Source organism: Pygoscelis adeliae, unplaced genomic scaffold, assembly GCF_000699105.1.
Source record: "Pygoscelis adeliae isolate BGI_AS28 unplaced genomic scaffold, ASM69910v1 Scaffold14, whole genome shotgun sequence".
In the NCBI taxonomy this organism is placed as follows: Eukaryota; Metazoa; Chordata; class Aves; order Sphenisciformes; family Spheniscidae; genus Pygoscelis; species Pygoscelis adeliae.
In genome coordinates, this window is record NW_008825109.1 from 16,936,176 (window position 1) to 16,955,864 (window position 19,689).

At 39.9% G+C, this 19,689-nt stretch overlaps 1 protein-coding gene across 1 annotated transcript in view; it reads right to left on the reverse strand.

The window, feature by feature from the left end:
- Positions 1-9,380: 9,380 nt before the first annotated feature.
- The window catches only part of MRPL39 (mitochondrial ribosomal protein L39), an 11,354-nt gene continuing 1,045 nt past the window's right edge, over positions 9,381-19,689 (reverse strand). The window contains exons 2-11 of the mRNA XM_009327896.1: positions 19,512-19,683; positions 19,217-19,440; positions 18,727-18,866; positions 18,150-18,249; positions 17,473-17,540; positions 15,501-15,613; positions 12,935-13,000; positions 11,555-11,708; positions 10,577-10,624; positions 9,381-9,522 (exon numbers count right to left, since the gene is read on the reverse strand). Of these exons, the coding sequence (XP_009326171.1) occupies positions 9,433-9,522; positions 10,577-10,624; positions 11,555-11,708; positions 12,935-13,000; positions 15,501-15,613; positions 17,473-17,540; positions 18,150-18,249; positions 18,727-18,866; positions 19,217-19,440; positions 19,512-19,683 (1,175 nt within the window). The 3' untranslated portion in view covers positions 9,381-9,432. The remainder of the gene's footprint in view (positions 9,523-10,576; positions 10,625-11,554; positions 11,709-12,934; positions 13,001-15,500; positions 15,614-17,472; positions 17,541-18,149; positions 18,250-18,726; positions 18,867-19,216; positions 19,441-19,511; positions 19,684-19,689) is intronic.

A 19,689-nucleotide genomic window follows, 5' to 3' on the forward strand; every position in this document is an offset into this window, starting at 1 on the left:
TGTCTTACTGCCTAGCATGATCCTGATCCAAAGCTTAATGAAGTCAAATTTAGTGTTCCTACCAGAGGAACAGATATTTTGCATCAAGCCTTTCGTAAAGATGTACGCCCACTGGGTGACAGCAAGTGGATAAGGAGCCAGGGACTTAGAGACATTAAAAGCGCAATAACTGAATCAGAGAATAATATAGGTTGGAAGGGATCTCTGAAGGTCATCAAATCCAAATCCCTGCTCAAAGCAGGTTCAATCCACAATAAATTCAGATAAGACGATAGCCTTTTATTGACAGTATTAATTTGTTTGCTTTCTTCCTAAAAAAAAGAAAATTAATACCTTAACTTGCATCTCTCATCCTCCTCCCCTGACCTGCACCCCTCACCCTCCACACACATACCACATATGCACACACAACATTTAGGAGTATTGATGTACAGCTTTAGAAACTGTTCACTTCATTGCCCACAAATTCAAATGTTACACCACAGGTCTCAGTGTCTGACTTCAGTAGGAGTTTAGCCTGAACACTCATCAGAGCTCTGAATCATCGTTTTAAATTTGAGGTTTGGAAATTTCTAAACCACTGTTGTCTGCCTACCAAAATTTTATATTCATCTTGGAATTTTTGTTTGCCACTTACATATCACAACCGTGTACTTGGCTGGTTTCACTTAGAGTGGCACAAAGTGAAAGGTAATTTCCCTAAAATCTCTAAATTAGATCACAGTCTTACTATGACATTTTAACTTCCTCTTAATACATGTGTTAGTAAGAGTAGGGAAGTTATAAAAGTACATAAGTTTCTTTAAATTTACATACAAAAAATATCTCCAAAATTGCATCTTATATATAATGTCTCATTTCCCATACTGTTTTTCTTGTTACTTTTTTCTGAAACAACAGTAAATGTTTTTTTTTAAAAAGCGGTTGCTGGGAGACCAAACAGAAAGCAAACAAGATTCGACCATTTCTGAACTCTGCCCAGGAGCCGATACTTTATTTTGGAAGGATGGGGAAAGGAAAATATATTTCAATCAAGACATACTTAGCAGAGAACTAACTGGGCATTATTTAGGCCTTTTTAAACCTGCTTGGAATGACTGTCTCAACTATTCCATCCTTATTACTGATGTAAGTAACTGAAAATTGTAAAAAAATTTCCGATAATTGGATATATAATGAGGATTCTCTAACCTTTCTTCTACTGAGTGCATTTCTACTTCATTATGTAATTTCTCTGCAGATTTTTGAAATATTTTATAGAATTACTGATTTCTAAAACTATGTTTTCCTTGTTAGTTTTCAGGAGAGAGCTCATAATAGGCTGAAAGAAGTAAAAAAAAATAATGTTCAACTGTCAAAAAAATTCAGCACATTAATTTTATGGTGAAAGCATCAGTGAGTGGTTAATATTAAGAAGTGATTAGCAAACAATGTACTGTTCAACACAGACAAATATAGTCATTAATCTCATTCTAGCCTACTGGAACGAGGGTGTAGGAGCCCTGTATATAGATCCTAGACAAGCAATTAAATCTGTCCAACAGGTTTTCTCTCCACTCAATGCTCACTTATTCCAGAATGCAAAGGAATATTTGTTGCTTAATCACAAACACCGTGTACTGATGAAACTATGATTATTTCTTAGCTCTGTTTCTTACATCCTGTTAAACAGTCAGCTCTCCTGATAGGCATTTTGTCTATTTAAGTAAAAATAAATCCACGTAATTTTTGCTTTTGTTTATCTTGGGTTCTTAACATTTTGAGGAACTTGGCTGATATTAGAAGTCTTCATTAACTGATATCTAAAGGGATACAAAATTAGGCAAGACGGTGCTACAATCTGTATTCCTTCTGCTCAGTGCAAGTAAAGCAGCACGAAAAATGCAGTAAGCAGAACGATGGGAGTCCTTCAGAGAAGAAGAATAGTGAATGTACTCTAGTTCTCTTATAAAAGTAACTAAAACAATTGCAGGTTTGACTGTTTTTAAATGTACAGCAGGTGGTTCCTTTGTATTTAACTAACTACAATCCCTTTTCCTCTGATGTCTGTCCTTTCTCTGACATAATTTTTTTATATGCATTTCTGTCTTTTTTTTTCTTTCTTTTTTTTTTCTTTTTTTTTTTTGTAGGTCTATCAAGGGGAAAAAAACAGTGGTTTCAGTTCTTTATGTCTCATACTCCAGTCTCTGGAGTTCTTCTGTAGGCTGTATGTTGTTAATGCTAATCGTGATAGGGGTTTTTACCTCTGACTGACTCCTACATGTTAGCATTAACACTGTATCATGCCTCTTACCAGAATTCACATGGAACAAACCGCTGCTGTGGGAGGAGAACAGAAGTCGTGAATCAGTCAGTACTATGCTGGGAAAAACTCCATTCTACGTGTAAAAAGACAAGTTGTTCTGTATACAGGCACGTCTGCTAGAATGTTTGCTAGGTTTAGAGTCACTGGAAAAGCAGGGAAAAAAGCAGCCTCGTGTATCAGTAAGTCTGTACTAGGATGCAGAACGGGTAACATTTTGAGCACAGCAACCTGCTTTTTATTTTGTTTTATTGCTTTTCAGGTCTTCTGGCTTTACTTCCCACAAAAATATTTCATTTCTTCGTTTTATTTAGGAAAGAAAACTGATGAATTAAACTTTTGGCATATACAACTGTGCATTCTATTCATTTTTATAGAATTTTATTATACGTAAGAGAAAATCTAACAGAAAATGTATCTCTGAGATTTTATTGTCAGTTCATTAGGAGAAATGGGTCAATGGATCATTAGGAGAAAATATATTTATTTTACTCTAGGATTACCAGTACATTCCAAACTTTAAAAAAAAAAAAAAATCTGAGAAAGTTCCAGAGACATAGGAAAGTATTGTTATATTTATTTTGTGAAGGTCAAAACAGATACTGAATACTCACTTTCACACAAAAACTGAGTGACAGAGCCAGTCTTTAAAACTGCCGATCTTATGCTCTAATTAAATCTGCTTAATGAATAGTTTGGTTATGAAACTTTAGTTTGATGGGGGAGCAGAAGGGGAAACAAAAAGAGCACTCACCATTGATTAAGAAAAGAAATAAGGTTAACGTTTGTGCTGTATCAATACATATACCCTTTTCTGTCTGCAGAGTTTTGACTGTGAACCCCCAGCATGAGGTATGATTACAGAGCACCTCGAGACCGCAGACACTTGTGAATCAATGGCCTCGCATATAAAACAGTCTCACATACAAACAGTCTCACTGAATATGATTTTTCCACTCAGACAGAACCGCTGCAGGGCGTAAATGTTTTCCAAATCAGGCTGTAAGTTCAGTGGCTCCCCTGGGGATGCATACAGCCAGGGGGCCGTGCCCACCAAAAAGCAAAAGCCAGCTTCATCCCTTCCAAAGTCAGAGCCGTAGCTCTGAGAGGGGATTCTCAATGTGGCGAAGCACATTTTGTTAAAGAAAAACATATTCCTATTCATTTTGCAGGAAAAATAGCTTTGAAAATGGGGAGCAAATTGTGGCGGAAGAGAGGATGAGAGTTGACAAAAATTCTCATTTCTTGGGGCTAGGGTGAAACAGTGCAGCGCAGTCTGATTTCCCTCTCCGTTTGAGGCAACGTTTGGCAGTATCAGTTCTCTTACTGAAGCCCAGGTGGTCCCCGAGCCCCTAGGAGCAGGGGAGTCCAAGCTCGCAAGTCACTGCTGCTTGTCTTCTCCATGGCGCAGTTACCAGAGAACTGGCAGCAAGCCTGGCGCTGCCCTGATGTGGTTGCAGTGCCTACGGAGCACCTAGCTGCATGACTGACATTGAAAGCCAATTTTAAAGCTAAAATTTCTGTGAAATGCAGAAATCTGGAGATGCTGTTGAGCTTGTGTCCACAACTTAAATTCCGCTGCGGGATGTATAGATTAAAGTGAAGTATTAGTTAAGTGATTACATTTATTATGTCAATTATGCTCACAAAAGCAAAATGTTACTTGATATTTAGCTTGGGTCCTCACTGCATTCAAAGAAGTCTCATTTACTGCACAGCACTGCAAGCCTGCAACCAGTAAGAGATTTTTTTCTCTTCTTCAAAGGCTTTAATTAAGATCAGAGCAGTGTACCTGGAGTTCAGTACCACCCTCAGTGCTTGTGAAAGACACTGTACTGAAACAATGACCAGCTGTGACTTCCTTACTTCACCCCACCTTTCCGTTCCCCAGCCTGGACTCCCCATTTCTATCCTACAGAGACTCACGCCAATAGAAGTTACATTAAGGAAGAAAACGGGTCTTGCCACTCACCATTCTGATTCATAGTCATGCTATAAAAATCAAATGTATCTTCCCTTACATTTTCTCTCTTTAAAATGTAAGTTGAGTGACCTGCAAACTTAAGAAATAAATAACAGATATAAATATGGTCATTAGACCATTTATATGTATATTTTCCTGCATAGCTGATTCCCCAGAAAAGCAGGCATATTAAGTTGTAGATATTATAACAGCAGATATTAACAAAATAGGTTTTCTTTTTACTCTGAAGAAATGTTAATGCTGTCCATGACTGGGGTTAAATCCTGTGAAAGACCACAGCATGATAGCATTACCATTTTCAGATGGTTGGTGTTCTTCAAGAAATATCCACTGCCAGCTCTTCCCATCGAACGCCTCTATGATATTGAGTTCCTGTGTCTGGATTCCTTAAAAAACTAATAAAATAAATGTAGCTGCACTAGCAAGTTCACTGGCTTCAAATATAACAAAGTATTGTGATAAGCTGAGTGGCACAGCATTAGGTAAGTTACCAAACAGCAGTGAGAGATTACTTCTTGCCAGAGGTTAAAATAGAAAGGGAAGCTCATTTTGGCTGCTGTCATAAAAGGACTCGACATCTACTGATGACTGAGCGTTTTCATCACTTGCATGTGTTCAATTTCCCAGGGAAGAGTTTCACTTCCTTGGTAAGAAAAAAATAACTCTCTCTTGACATTTAATTCCTTCTGTTATGAAGGAAGTCAGACTAGATCATAATTGCCTTTTCTATCTCCAAAATCCATGATACCATGGATTACAGAATATTTCTTTGGAAAAAATATCTCACTTGATCAGATAACGTGTATATAAAGCTGGAACTGACTCAGCTCAACCTTCCTACTGCCACCTGTTAGGATCAAGACACCATGTAGCTTTAACCTTGGTACGGACTTTCCTTTTTGGTTAAAACCAATAAATAAAAGGGAAGGCTCAAGAGTCCTAAGCTCAGAGCAAAATTTCTGCAATTTGGAAAAGTTTCAACTCTCTTTCAAACAAGAGGTAGAAGGAGGAGCAACTTGAATCCAAGAAGCCACGGAGCTACTACTGAGATGTTGTCATGGTTTATCCCCAGCCGGCAACTAAGCACCGCACAGCTGCTCACTCACTCCCCCCCCGGTGGGATGGGGGAGAGAATTGGAAGGGTAAAAGTGAGAAAACTCATGGGTTGAGATAAAGACAGTTTAATACGTAAAGCAAAAGCTGCACACACAAGCAAAGCAAAACCAGGAATTCATTCACTCCTTCCCATGGGCAGGCAGGTGTTCAGCCATCTCCAGGAAAGCAGGGCTCCATCACGTGTAACGGTGACTTGGGAAGACAAACGCCTCATAACTCTGAACATCCCCCCCCTTCCTTCTTCTTCCCCCAGCTTTTATTGCTGAACATGATGTCATATGGCATGGGATATCCCTCTGGTCAGCTGGGGTCAGCTGTCCCAGCTGTGTCCCCTCCCAGCTTCTTGTGCACCCCCACCCTACTCGCTGGTGGGGTGGTGTGAGAAGCAGAAAAGGCCTTGACTCTGTGTAAGCCCTGCTCAGCAGTAACGAAAACATCCCTCTGTTATCAACACTGTTTCCAGCACAAATCCAAAACACAGCCCCATACGAGCTACCATGAAGAAAATTAACTCTATCCCAGCCAAAACCAGCACAGTTGTGCAATAAGGAAGAAGGCTTCAGTTCCTGCCTTTTCCCCTGTAATCATAGAATCATAGGATGGTTTGGGTTGGAAGGGACATTTAAAGATCATCTAGTCCACCGCCCATGCCTTGGGCAGAGACATCTTCCACTAGATGAGGTTGCTCAAAGTCCTGTCCAACCTGCCTTTGAACAATTCCAGGGTTGGGGTATCCACAACTTCTCTGAGCAACCTGTTCCAGTGTCTTACCACCTCCATCATAAAAAAATTTCTTCCTTATTTATTCCTTATCAAAATCTGGCCAGTGTCGTCTTCTGCTCACGTTTGTTGGCCTAAATCACCCCGCCCTCCCCTTTGTCCATCATCTGTGTTTTGCAGTATAGTGTCTTCCTAGATTCTTCCTTACCTTTAACTGGCTCTGCATTTCTTTTGCTGGATGGATACAGTAAAAACTGCCTCTTTAAACCCGAAGAGTAATTTAATAAAAAGGAGAAATAGCCAAGGAGGAGACTTCGCTTAACCTTGTAGTCTCTTTCGTCCATCTACCCTCCCCTAATCCCCGTAATCTCTGGGATCTGTAGCATTCAGTACAGAAAAATTACAGTATCTACTTTCCCGTCTCTTTTCGAACTGACCTACAGTGGTCTCTTTTGGCTACTTCCAATGGAGATGAAATACAGAAATGGTCCTGAGCTCAAGGACCAGATCTCCTTGTTGCTCTGTGGCTGCCATGAGCTCTGAGCACTGTTTCCATTTGTTCTCATGCTCGTCCAAGAAACGTTCAGGATTTTTTTCCTAGTAGTGGCATCATTTTGTACAGATTGGGTAGGGATTACTCAGAGTACCTTATGATCCATCCCCCGAAGATGTTTCCCCCTGCAAGCGTGTCTCTGAATCCCTCTGTGGCAGAATAGGAAATTGAATCTACATCTCCTACTTCTTTGGAAAGTGCTGTCACCACCATACTGCTGGTAAGAAAGAAGTGGACGCTTCCTTCTATTACCTGATTCTCTTTTAACTGCTACTGTCTTCTGTGAGAATCTGGTCCTCCAGCTCCATCTCTCCCAAAAGAAGACCTGCCTTCTGGAGCCCACGTAAACCGAGATGTGAGCTAGTATGAAGTCTGCAGAAGTTTGAGCTTCCACCTTTTTACACATAGACCTCCGGGGAAGGCAGGGAAGTTTAATCCCGTGTAAACTTCAGCTGGCAGCCCTCAACAGCATTTTCGGTAACGTAGTTCTGCACTTGCAAAAGCCCCTTCCATGGGGATTCACCCGGGTCCCCGCAGGGCAACTCTCTTGCTCCTCTGCCGCCGGTAAGGCAGCACCTCTCCTCCCCAAGCCACTGCTCCCACCTAGCGGTAGGAGCTCTGCAGGTTCCCCAGGCCCTGCTGTAAATTCCCCTGCCAGTCCCGCACCCGCTTCTCATAGACCCAGTAAAGGTCAGGAAAGGGAAATTCCCTCTCCAGATTTTTCAGCCCAGTTATATGCCTTTCAATTCGTTTCTGATGCTGAGAGCTATAAAAGCCGGATTATGCCCCACCCACCCCACCCCCCCAAAAAAAAGCTTTGAAACATGAAATTCCTGTTAAAGTTAAAAAATTTCCTAAGGGGAAGCAGCATTCCCACCTTCCTCTGCAAGTGGTGGAATCCAGGAGGAATTCTGAACTGGATTCCCAACATACAGAGCAGACGTCGGGAGGCTGCTCAGGGTTGCATCAGGGTTGGTGCACCTAGATCAGTTCCCACTTGCATGATTTCACTGTGGTCTTGGGTTAACCAAGGTACCTCCAAAAAACCCAGCAAATTTTGCGTTCCTCAAGACAGGAGCCAATGCCTGCTTTTTCAGTGGCACCAGAGCAACAGGTCCAAAGCCAAAGTAAACTTCGGAAGGTTAGGTTTAAAAGAAACACAAATATTTGAAGTTCAGTGCAAAGATCATTTATAGTCTTCAGAAAACATATACAACGTGTGTGTGTGTTTGTGTGTGTGTGTGTGTGTGTTTAAGGTAAACCTTGAACCAAGAATCTTATTTAAAAAAATAAGCATCTGATACCATTAGAAAAAGTCGTCTGCAACACTAATCAAGAGGAAAAAAAAATCAGTTTTCAAGTAGTCTGAGAAGGCACGGGCTACACTTTAAAGATGTGTTGTATTTAACAGGAAACTAAACCAGAGGTCATAGCCTGTTCGCATATTGACGGATTTCAAATGTCATTGTATGCCAGTAAATTTGAATAGATAAAGATTGCACTAAGCACAGAAATGCATAGGAGCAAACATTTTAACACATAACTTAGGCAGAAATCTGCCTATTTCACCAAAAGCAACTTTTACAGCTTGCATTTCTTCCTCTGTGCTCTGACACGTTCAGCATTTACTTACTTATTATTTAGTTCAATTAAGCTGGGTGAGATTTCCTTACCTAAATGTGTTTTACTGAACCACTACCCTGCTCTTACAAAACTATAGCATCAATTGATTAGAAAGCAAGTGATGCAGTTAATGGTAAAAATAGTAATTGGGCTCAAATTCAGAGGAAATATTTGCACTTCAAATAGTAATAAAAATCTCTTCTGGTATAATGAGAACAGCTCTAATGAGCTAGGGATGAAAATACAAAATGTCAGAAAACATCATCTAACAAAAACCCCTTGTGAAATTTAATTGAAGTCACAATATTTAAATATCAAAGAATGAAAAAGCATAATAAATCTTACTATGCTGGGGATGCAAGTAATAGACTACATTCCTGGTAGTATTCTGGAAAATGATCTTTAACTGCACTTGTACAGCAGAAAAGATTAAACTCAAAGGACTTTTCAGCTTTTTTTTTGTATTAGTAAAGCAATGGCAACTACACAGTTGTCCACTGAATGGAGTCTTTTGAACCGGAAATACAACAGAGTATCTAATTTCAATTCTGACAGGAAATCAAAAAGAGTAAAATAATAATCTTTTGTAACCCTTTATGGGCTTCTGAAAGGGCTTTTTTTTTTTTTTTTTTTTTTTTTAAAGAGATACTATTTGTCTCAACTTTCTGTTGCAGTAGACAAAGAACTCAGTGGAATTTCATCAGGAAGTTCCAGCAAGAAACACACACATCAGGTCGGAAATTAGAAAGAAATACTTTCTTCATGGATGACCAAACAAGGGGTCTTGAAATTACAACAAGATAAAGGGGATGGCCTTTCCAGCTGCCAGTTCAACTGCAGTCTGTAGGCCAAACTGCACTAATCAGAGGACAACAGCCGGACACATACAGTTGTTGTCGAGACAAGGACAAGGGTAACGTGCAAGATGAGTTATCGCAAATAAAACATTACCTTTTTTTCCTCCCCCCTTTTTTTTTTTAAAGTGACATTCGGGTGGACTGAAATGTCTGATACTGGCTTTACATCCATCCGTGGCTTAGGTCCACAGAATTCAAACGAAGTAGCCAAGGCATTTTTATATGCAGCACAAGTCAGTCATGTAAAAATACACATTTTATTATGTACATTTAGAGGTTAATTTATATTGACAGTTTTTCCTTCTTCAGTTCCATCTTTTGCCTCATGACATTCTGCTGCTGCTTCCAAATATTTTTCTTCAGTGACCTGCAGAAACATAACAATTCTGTTATATTTTTAAACATAATTTAATTCTCCTTTACCCTGGAAATCCTCCCCTCATACTGTCACTGTAACAAGAAAGGACAGCCTACAAAGACGATTATTGTGTCCAAAGTTAAACCACCTGAATTACAAGCATCTTCAAACTAGTTTCGCAGAAAAATATCACGGGTTAGGCTCTGAGCACATCCTCGGCTAACAAGTTTCTGTAGACATACAGAATTTTTTTCTCTCTCTCTTGCCACACAAGTAAGTAAAATATTCGATCTGAAGGCTCCAAAACATCTGCTCTGTAATTCTTACGAAGATTTCCCACGTTGAAGCATGCCTTGAAAGTGAGTCTCTGGTTATATGCGGCTTATGATATTTTATAGTTCCATTTATCTTAAAAACTTGCCTTTTGCATTTATTCAGTCGCTGTAAAGCTTCTCTTGGATAAGTACATTTCAACTTTGAAACACTGGTTGTTTAACAGAAGTATGTTTGCAAGAAACTCTTTATTTTCCATGTAGGTTTTAAACAGGCAAAAAAAATACTCAAACTAGTGCATTTATGCAGCTTACTGAAATAGCATTCCCTTTTACCTCCAGCGACTTCCACCTAGGTTCACCCAGTGGTATTAGATTTCAATCCCTGCATTTACTTGTAAGAAACACGTTCATGTATGTTCTCTCAAACCTGTGGCAGAAAACTTGTTACTACCTAAAATCTAGGTAAGTGTAAATACATTATTCCAATTTTTAGTTTTCTTATTTCATGTTCACGATTAAAACAGGAAAAAATAATTTTAAATTTTACACACACGTGATACCAACATTAATTCTAGAGATGAATTTGAAAAATACTAATATAGTTTAAAGTGGAAATTAACAACAGCTTAGAGATTTCATGTGCATCTGATTTTTCTTCACCTGTGAACATTTCCATTCCTAAAGATACGTTCTTGAAGATATTACCCATCTCTTATCATTCAAATTCTACTCTATCACAGCGCATTTTTGTATTTCGTAAGCTGTACTTCACCGCTAATGAGACTTACCAGCCTCTTCGATCTTTCCAGCAGTTTGTGCCACACGGTGTGGTGAGCCTGTATTAAATGTCATTAAATGATGTTACTGGAGGCCAAAAAAAACCCCAAAACCCACCTTCTCATAGAACAGATTCTGACAAGTGTATAGAAATGATGGCACAAAACCATAACAATCACTAATTCAGACGTTACAGCTTATGATTTCAGTGTCGAATTTGCCCATGTTCCTCGGGGGGACTTGAATAAATGTCTGCTGATCATTTCCACTCATTGTGTGGAATCATTGAGGGGGTAATGGGCAAAAATGGGAATTAAAATCTTATGATGAGGAAGGGTACAGAGAGATGAGGTGAGGAACCCAGTGCCCACTCGGCCCTTGAAAACTTCCCCAACTGACACAATAGCACAATGTGCTAGAACACAGGTCAAAATCATATAAGTCAACCGAAATGGGAAGAAAGACTCCTGCCTCCACTTATAGTTCTGCAAAGCCTTTGTTTAAGGCTGATTAGTGCTAGGATTTTTTTTGTTATTGTTGTTAAGTTTTACTTTGGTGTCATGAAAGATTTTGAAATGGTATCCTTTATCATGAGTATAAATTCAAAGTTCTGCTCTTTCCTCAATCTGAATAAACGCTGTCAGCAGCCTCAATTTCAGAAGATTAGCATGCACAGCTAACTAAGGCAAGGTGAATGAAATACCCACGCAGAACTTGCACATCCGAAACAACACTTCCAGTACTGAAAAATAACATCAAGGGCCCTCTGACACAAACTTTTCTAGTTCCGATTTCACATCCACAATAGTTCCAGGAAAACGAACCCAAAATATCCAACATAGTCGTCATCATCATGGGCCTTTCCTTCCTGCTACTGTTCTCACCTCTGAATTACGTTTGGCTACCAGCACCGCTTATAATAAAGATTGGAAAGTAAGCCAAATGCCCTAACTCAGAGAAGGAAAATCTGTACAAAATGGATTAGTTACCTTCAAATGGATTGGCAGGGACACACCCTGAAACCTCCTTATCAATTGAGATGGGTTAGTCTGAAGATTATGGGCTGCCGTTATCTCATACTGGAAACAGAAACTTGTCCGTGGAATATGAGGGCCTTCACTAACATCTACAAAGTCACCAAACCTGATGAGAGAAAAAAAAAACCCTATGTCAAACACATTCGGAGAGAAGTACAAGCCTATTTGTTTTTATTTTTGATTAGCAAATTCCTATCTACAGAACAGATGAAAGAAAATCCACACAAATCCCACACCAAATCTAAACAAATCCCCAGTTCAGCATTTCTAGGTTTACTGAAGCAAAAGTACAGGTCACACAATTTCCTAAAATTAATTTATGCAATTTAAACCTCAAGTCTAGAAAGAGGATCCTAGGTTTAACAAATCTTTGAAGCCATGTTGCCTTTAAAAGTGGGATAACTCTGTCATTCACCAGAAAAAGATTTGTCTCCAAGATCACACATTTTCCACAGTACAGTGTTTAAAATCTGCACAGGTATTTCCCTTTCAGGTCTTGGAAAACTGCAAATCAATTAAGAAAAGTGAGAGACAAAAAGACGTACGGCAAAAGAGCATGCAGAACAAACCTCTCCCAGAAATCAATAGGTAAGCCCGTTTTCCCTCTTGTTGCGCAAACTAGAGAGCGGGAGGAAGGAGGAACAACAGACACAACGTTGTTCTAAAATTTCAAGAACCATCACTGCAGAGAGATCTGTTCCTTTAGAGAGATGCGGACTCCAAAATCAAACGCAGAACAATTTACACATCCAGAAAACTGAATATCCTACGGCTGCCTAAGCTAGTCACAAATTCTTTTATATGCCCAAGATACAATACAAGCTTCCTGCCTCCAGCCTGAGAACTTTGTATCTTACACTGTATCCCAGAAGCCAGCTCCATTCTCATCTCCACCACTACAAGGCAGCAGCTTGCCAGTTAGGACATCTTGACAACTTTGGAAGAAAAATCCACTACACAATGCTAACTCTTGTTTTCAAACAAGTATTTGGTTTGTATTTTATTTAACCTGGCAAGTTCTAGAGATTTATTTAGATTTTATGTAAAAGCATTTAAAGCAGTTAAGACTCTGGCACTTACCACCTTTAACGTAACAAAAAATAGGAATGTAGCGAGATCCATGAAGTGTTAAGTATCACAAAAATTTTTTTTGTATAAAAGAACCAAACACCCAAACAACAACTTAAGACAGACTACAGACAGCAATGAATACAAGTGATTTCTAAGTTGAAAACCATCACAAGTAACTTACTCTTCTCACTTGCAGAGCACTTGCAATATAATCAAATCTTTCAGAGAATCATTACAGAATGAGAGCTCAGTTTTGCTCACCTATGTAACGTTACAATTCCTTCCATATTCTGAGAAGCTTTTCGTTCTATCATCTCCATTTTGTATCTGAACAAGACAAAAAAAAAATTAAAAATCCTCACCTTTAACACCTAGTTCTTATAAGAATACTTAAGAGATCGATTTAAGGAGCATTCTTAAAAATCATGCTCATATTTATGGGAGCTTTGAAACATGTTTAAATTCTTAATTTTGTATCACAACACGTATTGGCATGTTTCATGAAGCATGTCATACAGACCCGTTAGTCTAACATCAGTTCCTGGAAAAATTATGGAGAAGATTATACTGGGTACTATTGAAAGGCATTTAAGGAATAATGCAATCATCAGGCACAGTCAACATGGGTTCACAAAGGGAAAGTCCCATTTAACTAATTCGATATCCTTCTACGATAAGGTCGCCTGCCTAGTGGATGAAGGGAAGGCGGTGGATGTAGTTTTTCCGGATTTTAGTAAGGCTTTTGATACTGTCCCTCACAGCATCCTTCTGGACAAGTTGTCCAGCTGCGGGATGAGGGCGTTCACAGTGCGCTGGGTGAAGAACTGGCTGAAGGGCAGGGCTCAAAGGGCTGCGGTGAACAGGGCTACATCCAGCTGGTGACCGCTCACCGAGCGCTGCTCCTCGGGGTTCAGTTCTAGGGCCAGTTCTGTCCATGTATTTATCAACAATCTGGATGCAGGAGTTGAATGCACCATTAGCAAGTTTGCTGATAATACCAAGCTGGGAAGTGCTGTTGACTCCCTTGACAGACAAGAGGCCTTGCAGAGGGATGTAGACAGATTGGAGCGTTGGGCTATGATTAATGGGATGAAATTTAACAAGTCGAAATGCCAGATTCTGCACTTAGGACAGAGGAACACCAGGCATGAGTATAAACTGGGAGAGGAGTGGCTGGAGAGCAGCCCTGCAGAAATGGATCTGGGGGTGCTGGCTGGCAGCAGGCTCAATATGAGTCAGCAGCGTGCCCTGGCAGCCAAGAGGGCAAACTGCATCCCAGTCAAAAGAGGTGGTTATCCCACTGTATTCAGCGTTGGTGCCGCCTCACCTTGAGTACTGTGTGCAGTTCTGGGCCCCACAATTTAAGAAGGATGTTAACGTGCTTGAATGCGTCCAGAGGCGGGCAACAAAACTGGTGAAAGGGCTGGAAGGAATGTCCCATGAGGAGCAGCTAAGGACTTTGGGCTTGTCTAGTTTGGAGAAAAGGAGGCTGAGGGGCAACCTCATTGCTCTCTACAGCTTCCTGCGGAGGGGAAGTGGAGAGGGAGGTGCCGATCTCTTCTCCCTGGGATCCAGTGATAGGACACGTGGGAATGGTTCAAAGCTGCGCCAGGGGAGGTTTACACTGGACGTTAGGAAGCATTTCTTTACCGAGAGGTAAGAAGTCAAACACTGGAACAGGCTTCCTGGAGAGGTGGTCGATGCCCCAAGCCTGTCAGTGTTTAGGAGGCATTTGGACAATGCCCTTAATAACATGCTTTAACTTGGTCAGCCCTGAATTGGTCAGGCAGTTGGACTAGATGATCATTGTAGGTCCCTTCCAACTGAAATAGGCTATTCTAGTCTATTCTAGTCTATGTTTATGTTACAGGAGGGCCATGCTCTCTCAGCAGAGTTTTATTCAGAAAGATAAAATGAACCTACTACTTCAAATAAAAATAAGTTTTTCAAGTCACATGTAAGACTAGAAGACACTATCAGATCACCTAAACTGATTTTATGCAATGTGTGGTCCTCAACAGCTGGTCATCTGCAAGACAGCAAAGTGTTCTCTGCTCTTTCTACACACAAACAAATACACATACAATGTCTAAAGCCATTATCAGAAGTCAGCTCCCACCTGCTGTCAATGCTTGCCAGCCAACATAGCAAAGAGATGCTAGTCCGTATGACACATTAGTATCATCTTCATTATTAAGCTAAAAAACTAGTTATTTTTGCAGCTTTAGCTTTAGCATAATTTTATTTTGGTTCACAAAATTATAAATTATTTATCATGTCCCCCCACCTCTCTCCAACCGCCAAAAAGCTGTGGACCAGAGAATTTTTTTCCCAAAACATTGCTTAAGTGTTTTTTCAGTGGAGAAGACGGGAATGTTTTGAACAAGCCTTCTTTCATAGCACAGGCCAGAGTATTTTACCCATCTTCCCCCTGCAGAGCTCAAAAACTGCATTTCATCAGATCTGCATCTGAAGATACCAAGATATGAAAAATCTACATTTCTTTGAATATGAAAGCCTTTCAGCAAAGGCTGAGAGTAACTAAGTCTAACCACCAGAGCTTCAGTTTAAAAGTAGTGAAATCTTGAAGCTTTCTATTAAACTAAGAAGTCTACAGCCTTTCCATTTGTCACAAAACTACATCCACCAAAGGTGCCTGGTGTTGGCCTCTGCAGAGAACATTAAAAATGAAGTAAGGTAGTGCGACAAAGAGAACAGAGGCATGTTCATCCAGAGTAGTTGGGGAAGTACCTTCTTACCTCACCTGTCACATCTTATTTTAGATTTACAAAAACAAATTAATTTCTAATCAAATTCAGACACTTACCCGTTATGTTGAAACATTTCACGTGCTACTTTTGCTTCAACATGCAGCATTTCAAATGGCAGGTCTTTATGAATTAGCTTTCTGGCATCCCTTGTAAGAGAACGGAAGTTGTCCTAAAAAACAGTTGATACGTATAAAACTGTCACCACTGTTTCACAGCTGTACTGAATAGACAAAGCATAGGAAACACTAAGTATTAGTCAAAACAATAAGGATCATCTACTATAGATCCTAAATATAAGAATATTGCTGTAGGATTATAACTCTTACTATTTATCTGCAACAGATTGCTACAGATCATCGCTGTTTGAATGGACTGATTCAACGCCCAGTGAAATCAATAGGCATTTTTCCATCAGAAACCATACATATTAATTGGAGTTAAACTTCTCAGGTTTTCCCAACTGTTGTGGTTCAACCCAGCAGGCAGCTGAACACCACACAGCCATTCGCTCACTCTCCTCGCCCCCCCCCAGTGGGATGGGGGAGAGAATCGGGGGAAAAAAAAAAATTCTGCATTGAGATAAAGACAGTTGAATAGGACAGAAAAGGAAGGGAAAATAATAATAATATAATATAGAAAGTAAGTGATGCACAATGCAATTGCTCACCACCCGCTGACCGATGCCCAGCCAGTTCCAGAGCAGCGGTCATCGCCCCCCAGACAACTCCCCCCAGTTTATATACCGAGCATGATGCCATATGGTATGGAATGTCCCTGTGGCCAGTTTGGGTCAGCTGTCCTGGCTGTGCCCCCTCCCAGCTTCTCGCTGTCAGAACATGGGAAGCTGAAAAGTCCTTGACTAGTGTAAGCACTACCTAGCAACAACTAAAACATCGGTGTGTTATCAACATTATTCTGGTACTAAATCCAAACCACAGCACTGTACCAGCTACTAGGAAGGAAATTAACTCTATCCCTGCTGAAACCAGGACACCAACACGATATATACACATACAGTCTTGCTATTGTTAAATATTCATCTGTGTATCCTGTTTCCCAGAGTCGTGATTCCACTTATAAATGACCTCTATTCTGATGGAATCAAAAGAAAAAAGTACTGAATAACTAATAAATAGATATTGATCACCTTGATCGAGAATCCAAAGCTCTGCATACTCAGATTTGTCAATAAATAAGAAATTGTTATTAGAAGAAATTACATTTACAATGCCACTTAGAAAACATTTCAAACTAAGTTACTTCAACTACGAGACCATATTGAAGAAAGAATTTGCATTATACCAGCATTGCTTTGTTAGCCATACACACCTCTGCTAATACTTGGGCATGAGAACAAGAATAGGCACCAGACGAGTAAAACACCCGTGATCACACCAGCTACCAAACAGATACGAGACTTAAAGGTTTTAGATGATTAAATTTACCGAAGAGCATGCAATATAAGCAAGCTATTAAGCTTCAGCCGAATGTGCTCACGGTTCTTTTACAACAATAAACTGATTATGCTGTAAACCACTAGGTGGAAAAACACCTATTACACAGATTTTTATTTTCAGAGGGCTCTATTCACACAAAGGCTATAGGGCCATGGTTGCACCTACATTACCAGGCAAGAATGGCTCAGTAGGAGCAGATCTGTATAGTAACAAAGATGGCACTGAGGTCCCAACAGCCACCCCAACTATTTTGGGAATTGTATTTCAGACTAGAGCTACTCCAGCCCCATACACTTAAAACCTGTAAGAATTTGGAGGACAGCTCTAGGTTTAATTTCATCTGAGAGGAACCCAGTTTGTGTGCTCTGAGACCACTCTGCCATGAAAGCCAGTATGTGGTAAATGCGGAGATTAGTTTCCAAAGAGTACTCCTGACCCAAAATAAAATACTAGTGTAGATATACCCTATGAAAAGAAAAAATACTCGCTGTCCCCCTCCCCCATTAGAAAAGAACCACCGGACAAGGATGCGAGCTTTATAACTTTTTGAGGAAGAAGTTATTGTGCTTACGTTTGTTGGTTTCCAGTCATTCAGTCTATCGTCCAAAATTACATCATAACAAAAGGCTCCGGAGATCACTGCAATTCCAATTCCAAAGAGAAAAATATTCATGTTTATTACAAAGTACGTATTTCATTGCCATAATACACCCTTATAAATATATCAAAATGAATGAGAAGAAAAACAAAACGATCTCAAGAAATCCATCGTAAAATATAAATTTTCAGCTGTGATTATACAGTCAAATGGCAGATTAAACCTGTATCAGGTCATAGATGAGCAAAAGAATAATCTTCCAACCATAATTTTTAGTAACTCAAGTGCTCACAAGGTTATGCAGTTATTAGGGCAAAGTTCACAGAAACACATCAAATCGTCTAAATACCTTACTCATGTAACTTCACAATAAAAAGGTTATGTCCTCAAGTTACTAACTTAACCTATGAAATCCTAAGTGGTCTGAAACACAGTTGCCACAGACCAATTTTCTGTACTTTGATAACAAAATTGTTTTCAGTGTGATTGCTATAAATTAAAGGCTGCCACAACAGCATATAATACAGAAATCAATGCTAAGTACCTTCAATCACTGGAAAAGGAGCCGCTGATTTTTTTGGTAACATTATTAGGCAGTCACTTAAGAAGCAGCAAAAGACAAGACAATCAGTATAAAACACTTTTATCACCTGGCACTTCTGGAGCTTTAATCAGATTCACCGAGTACTCGTCTTTGAACGCCCGCTTTAACACACTTGCCATGATCATGGCACAGGAACGCCAATAGGCCTATAAAGAGAATTTCAAAACACAGATTTATTACCTAGAAGCTAACAACCCATACCAGATGAACATCAGCTATTTATTCCAAAAGAACACCAACATTTAATTGAATGAGGCACAAACCTAGCTGTCAACCCAAGCGTTACTTTCTTTAGTATTTAAACTTCTATTTGGAGATGCTTCTCCATAAATAAAAAAAAAATCAAAAAAATCAAAACTGCACTTAAAATGCAAGCCAGATGTTTCCCTGGGAAGATTGAAATCTGAAATCATAGAATACAACAACAATATAGGTTGAAAGGGATGCCCGCACATCACCTAGCCCACAACCTGGTCCAACTACCGATAACCATGATGTGCCAACCAACTATTAAAAATATCTGAACTTTCACAACAACAAAGTTCAAGAAAGCAGACAGACGTGGAACTGAAAAGGGCATACAGAATCGAGCTCACCTACAATGGGATAAGATACAGATTTACCTTGTTTACTTCCTCTGGATCTTCATCTTTGAAAGTAAGGAACTGAATTTCACATGATTTGGTCAAGGGTCTATACATATCCCAGACTTCACCATCCACAAGAGCTAGAACGGATTTCCTGCAATGCCATTCACTTAAGTCTAAAGAAAATGAAAAAAGTATTACACAGTTATTAACCACACTCCTCAGAGTCAGCAGTTTAGACCCCTGCATTTGTAACGACAAACTGCAAGTTTCACTTTTGTAAATGACTTGGAAGGATGAGCAGTTAATAGGGCCTCCAAAAATTAACTCAGTTTCTGCTGATGTATTTTAGTACAAATGCATTTTAAACATACCAACGACAAATATTCTGAATGCATGTCTGTTACCTTGGTCACTAAAATGTCAATAATATTAACATTTCGAGTTTGGATGACAAGTCCTTCAATTGGCAGCGCAATTTTCATCACCGGCGGCACAACATTAGTTTAAGGGTCCATTCACTTACGCATGGCACAATTGTACGGAGTAGACAAAGCTTTGTTCATTACAAACACGCTGCCAGGGTGAGATTTCCCAGTGTATTTTACTTCGATTTTCTCAATTCGTGGATACAGAGATAACTGTCTCTCTTTCTCTTTGGTGAAGAGCTCATTACGCATCTGGATCACTTCATCCGACGTCAGTCGAGAAACAGTCGGCGTGGAGACGAACCCTGGTAAAAGGAATGATCTAAAATAAGCAATAAGGAGTTTTTAAAGCCTCTTTATAAGATGCTTGTTTCTACAGAAAGGAAGACATGCCGCCGCACTGCTAATCCATGTGTCCGCCTCAATACGCGCAAGGCGAGCACGTCAGCAGCTCCTACTGCCCCTCCACCCTCGGTCCCCGCAATGCCTGCGTGAAGGCGCAGCAGAAAACTCTGAAGCAACGAAAGCTTAATGACGTTCTCCGGCTGCAAAGGCTCTTCCTTCCCTGGGA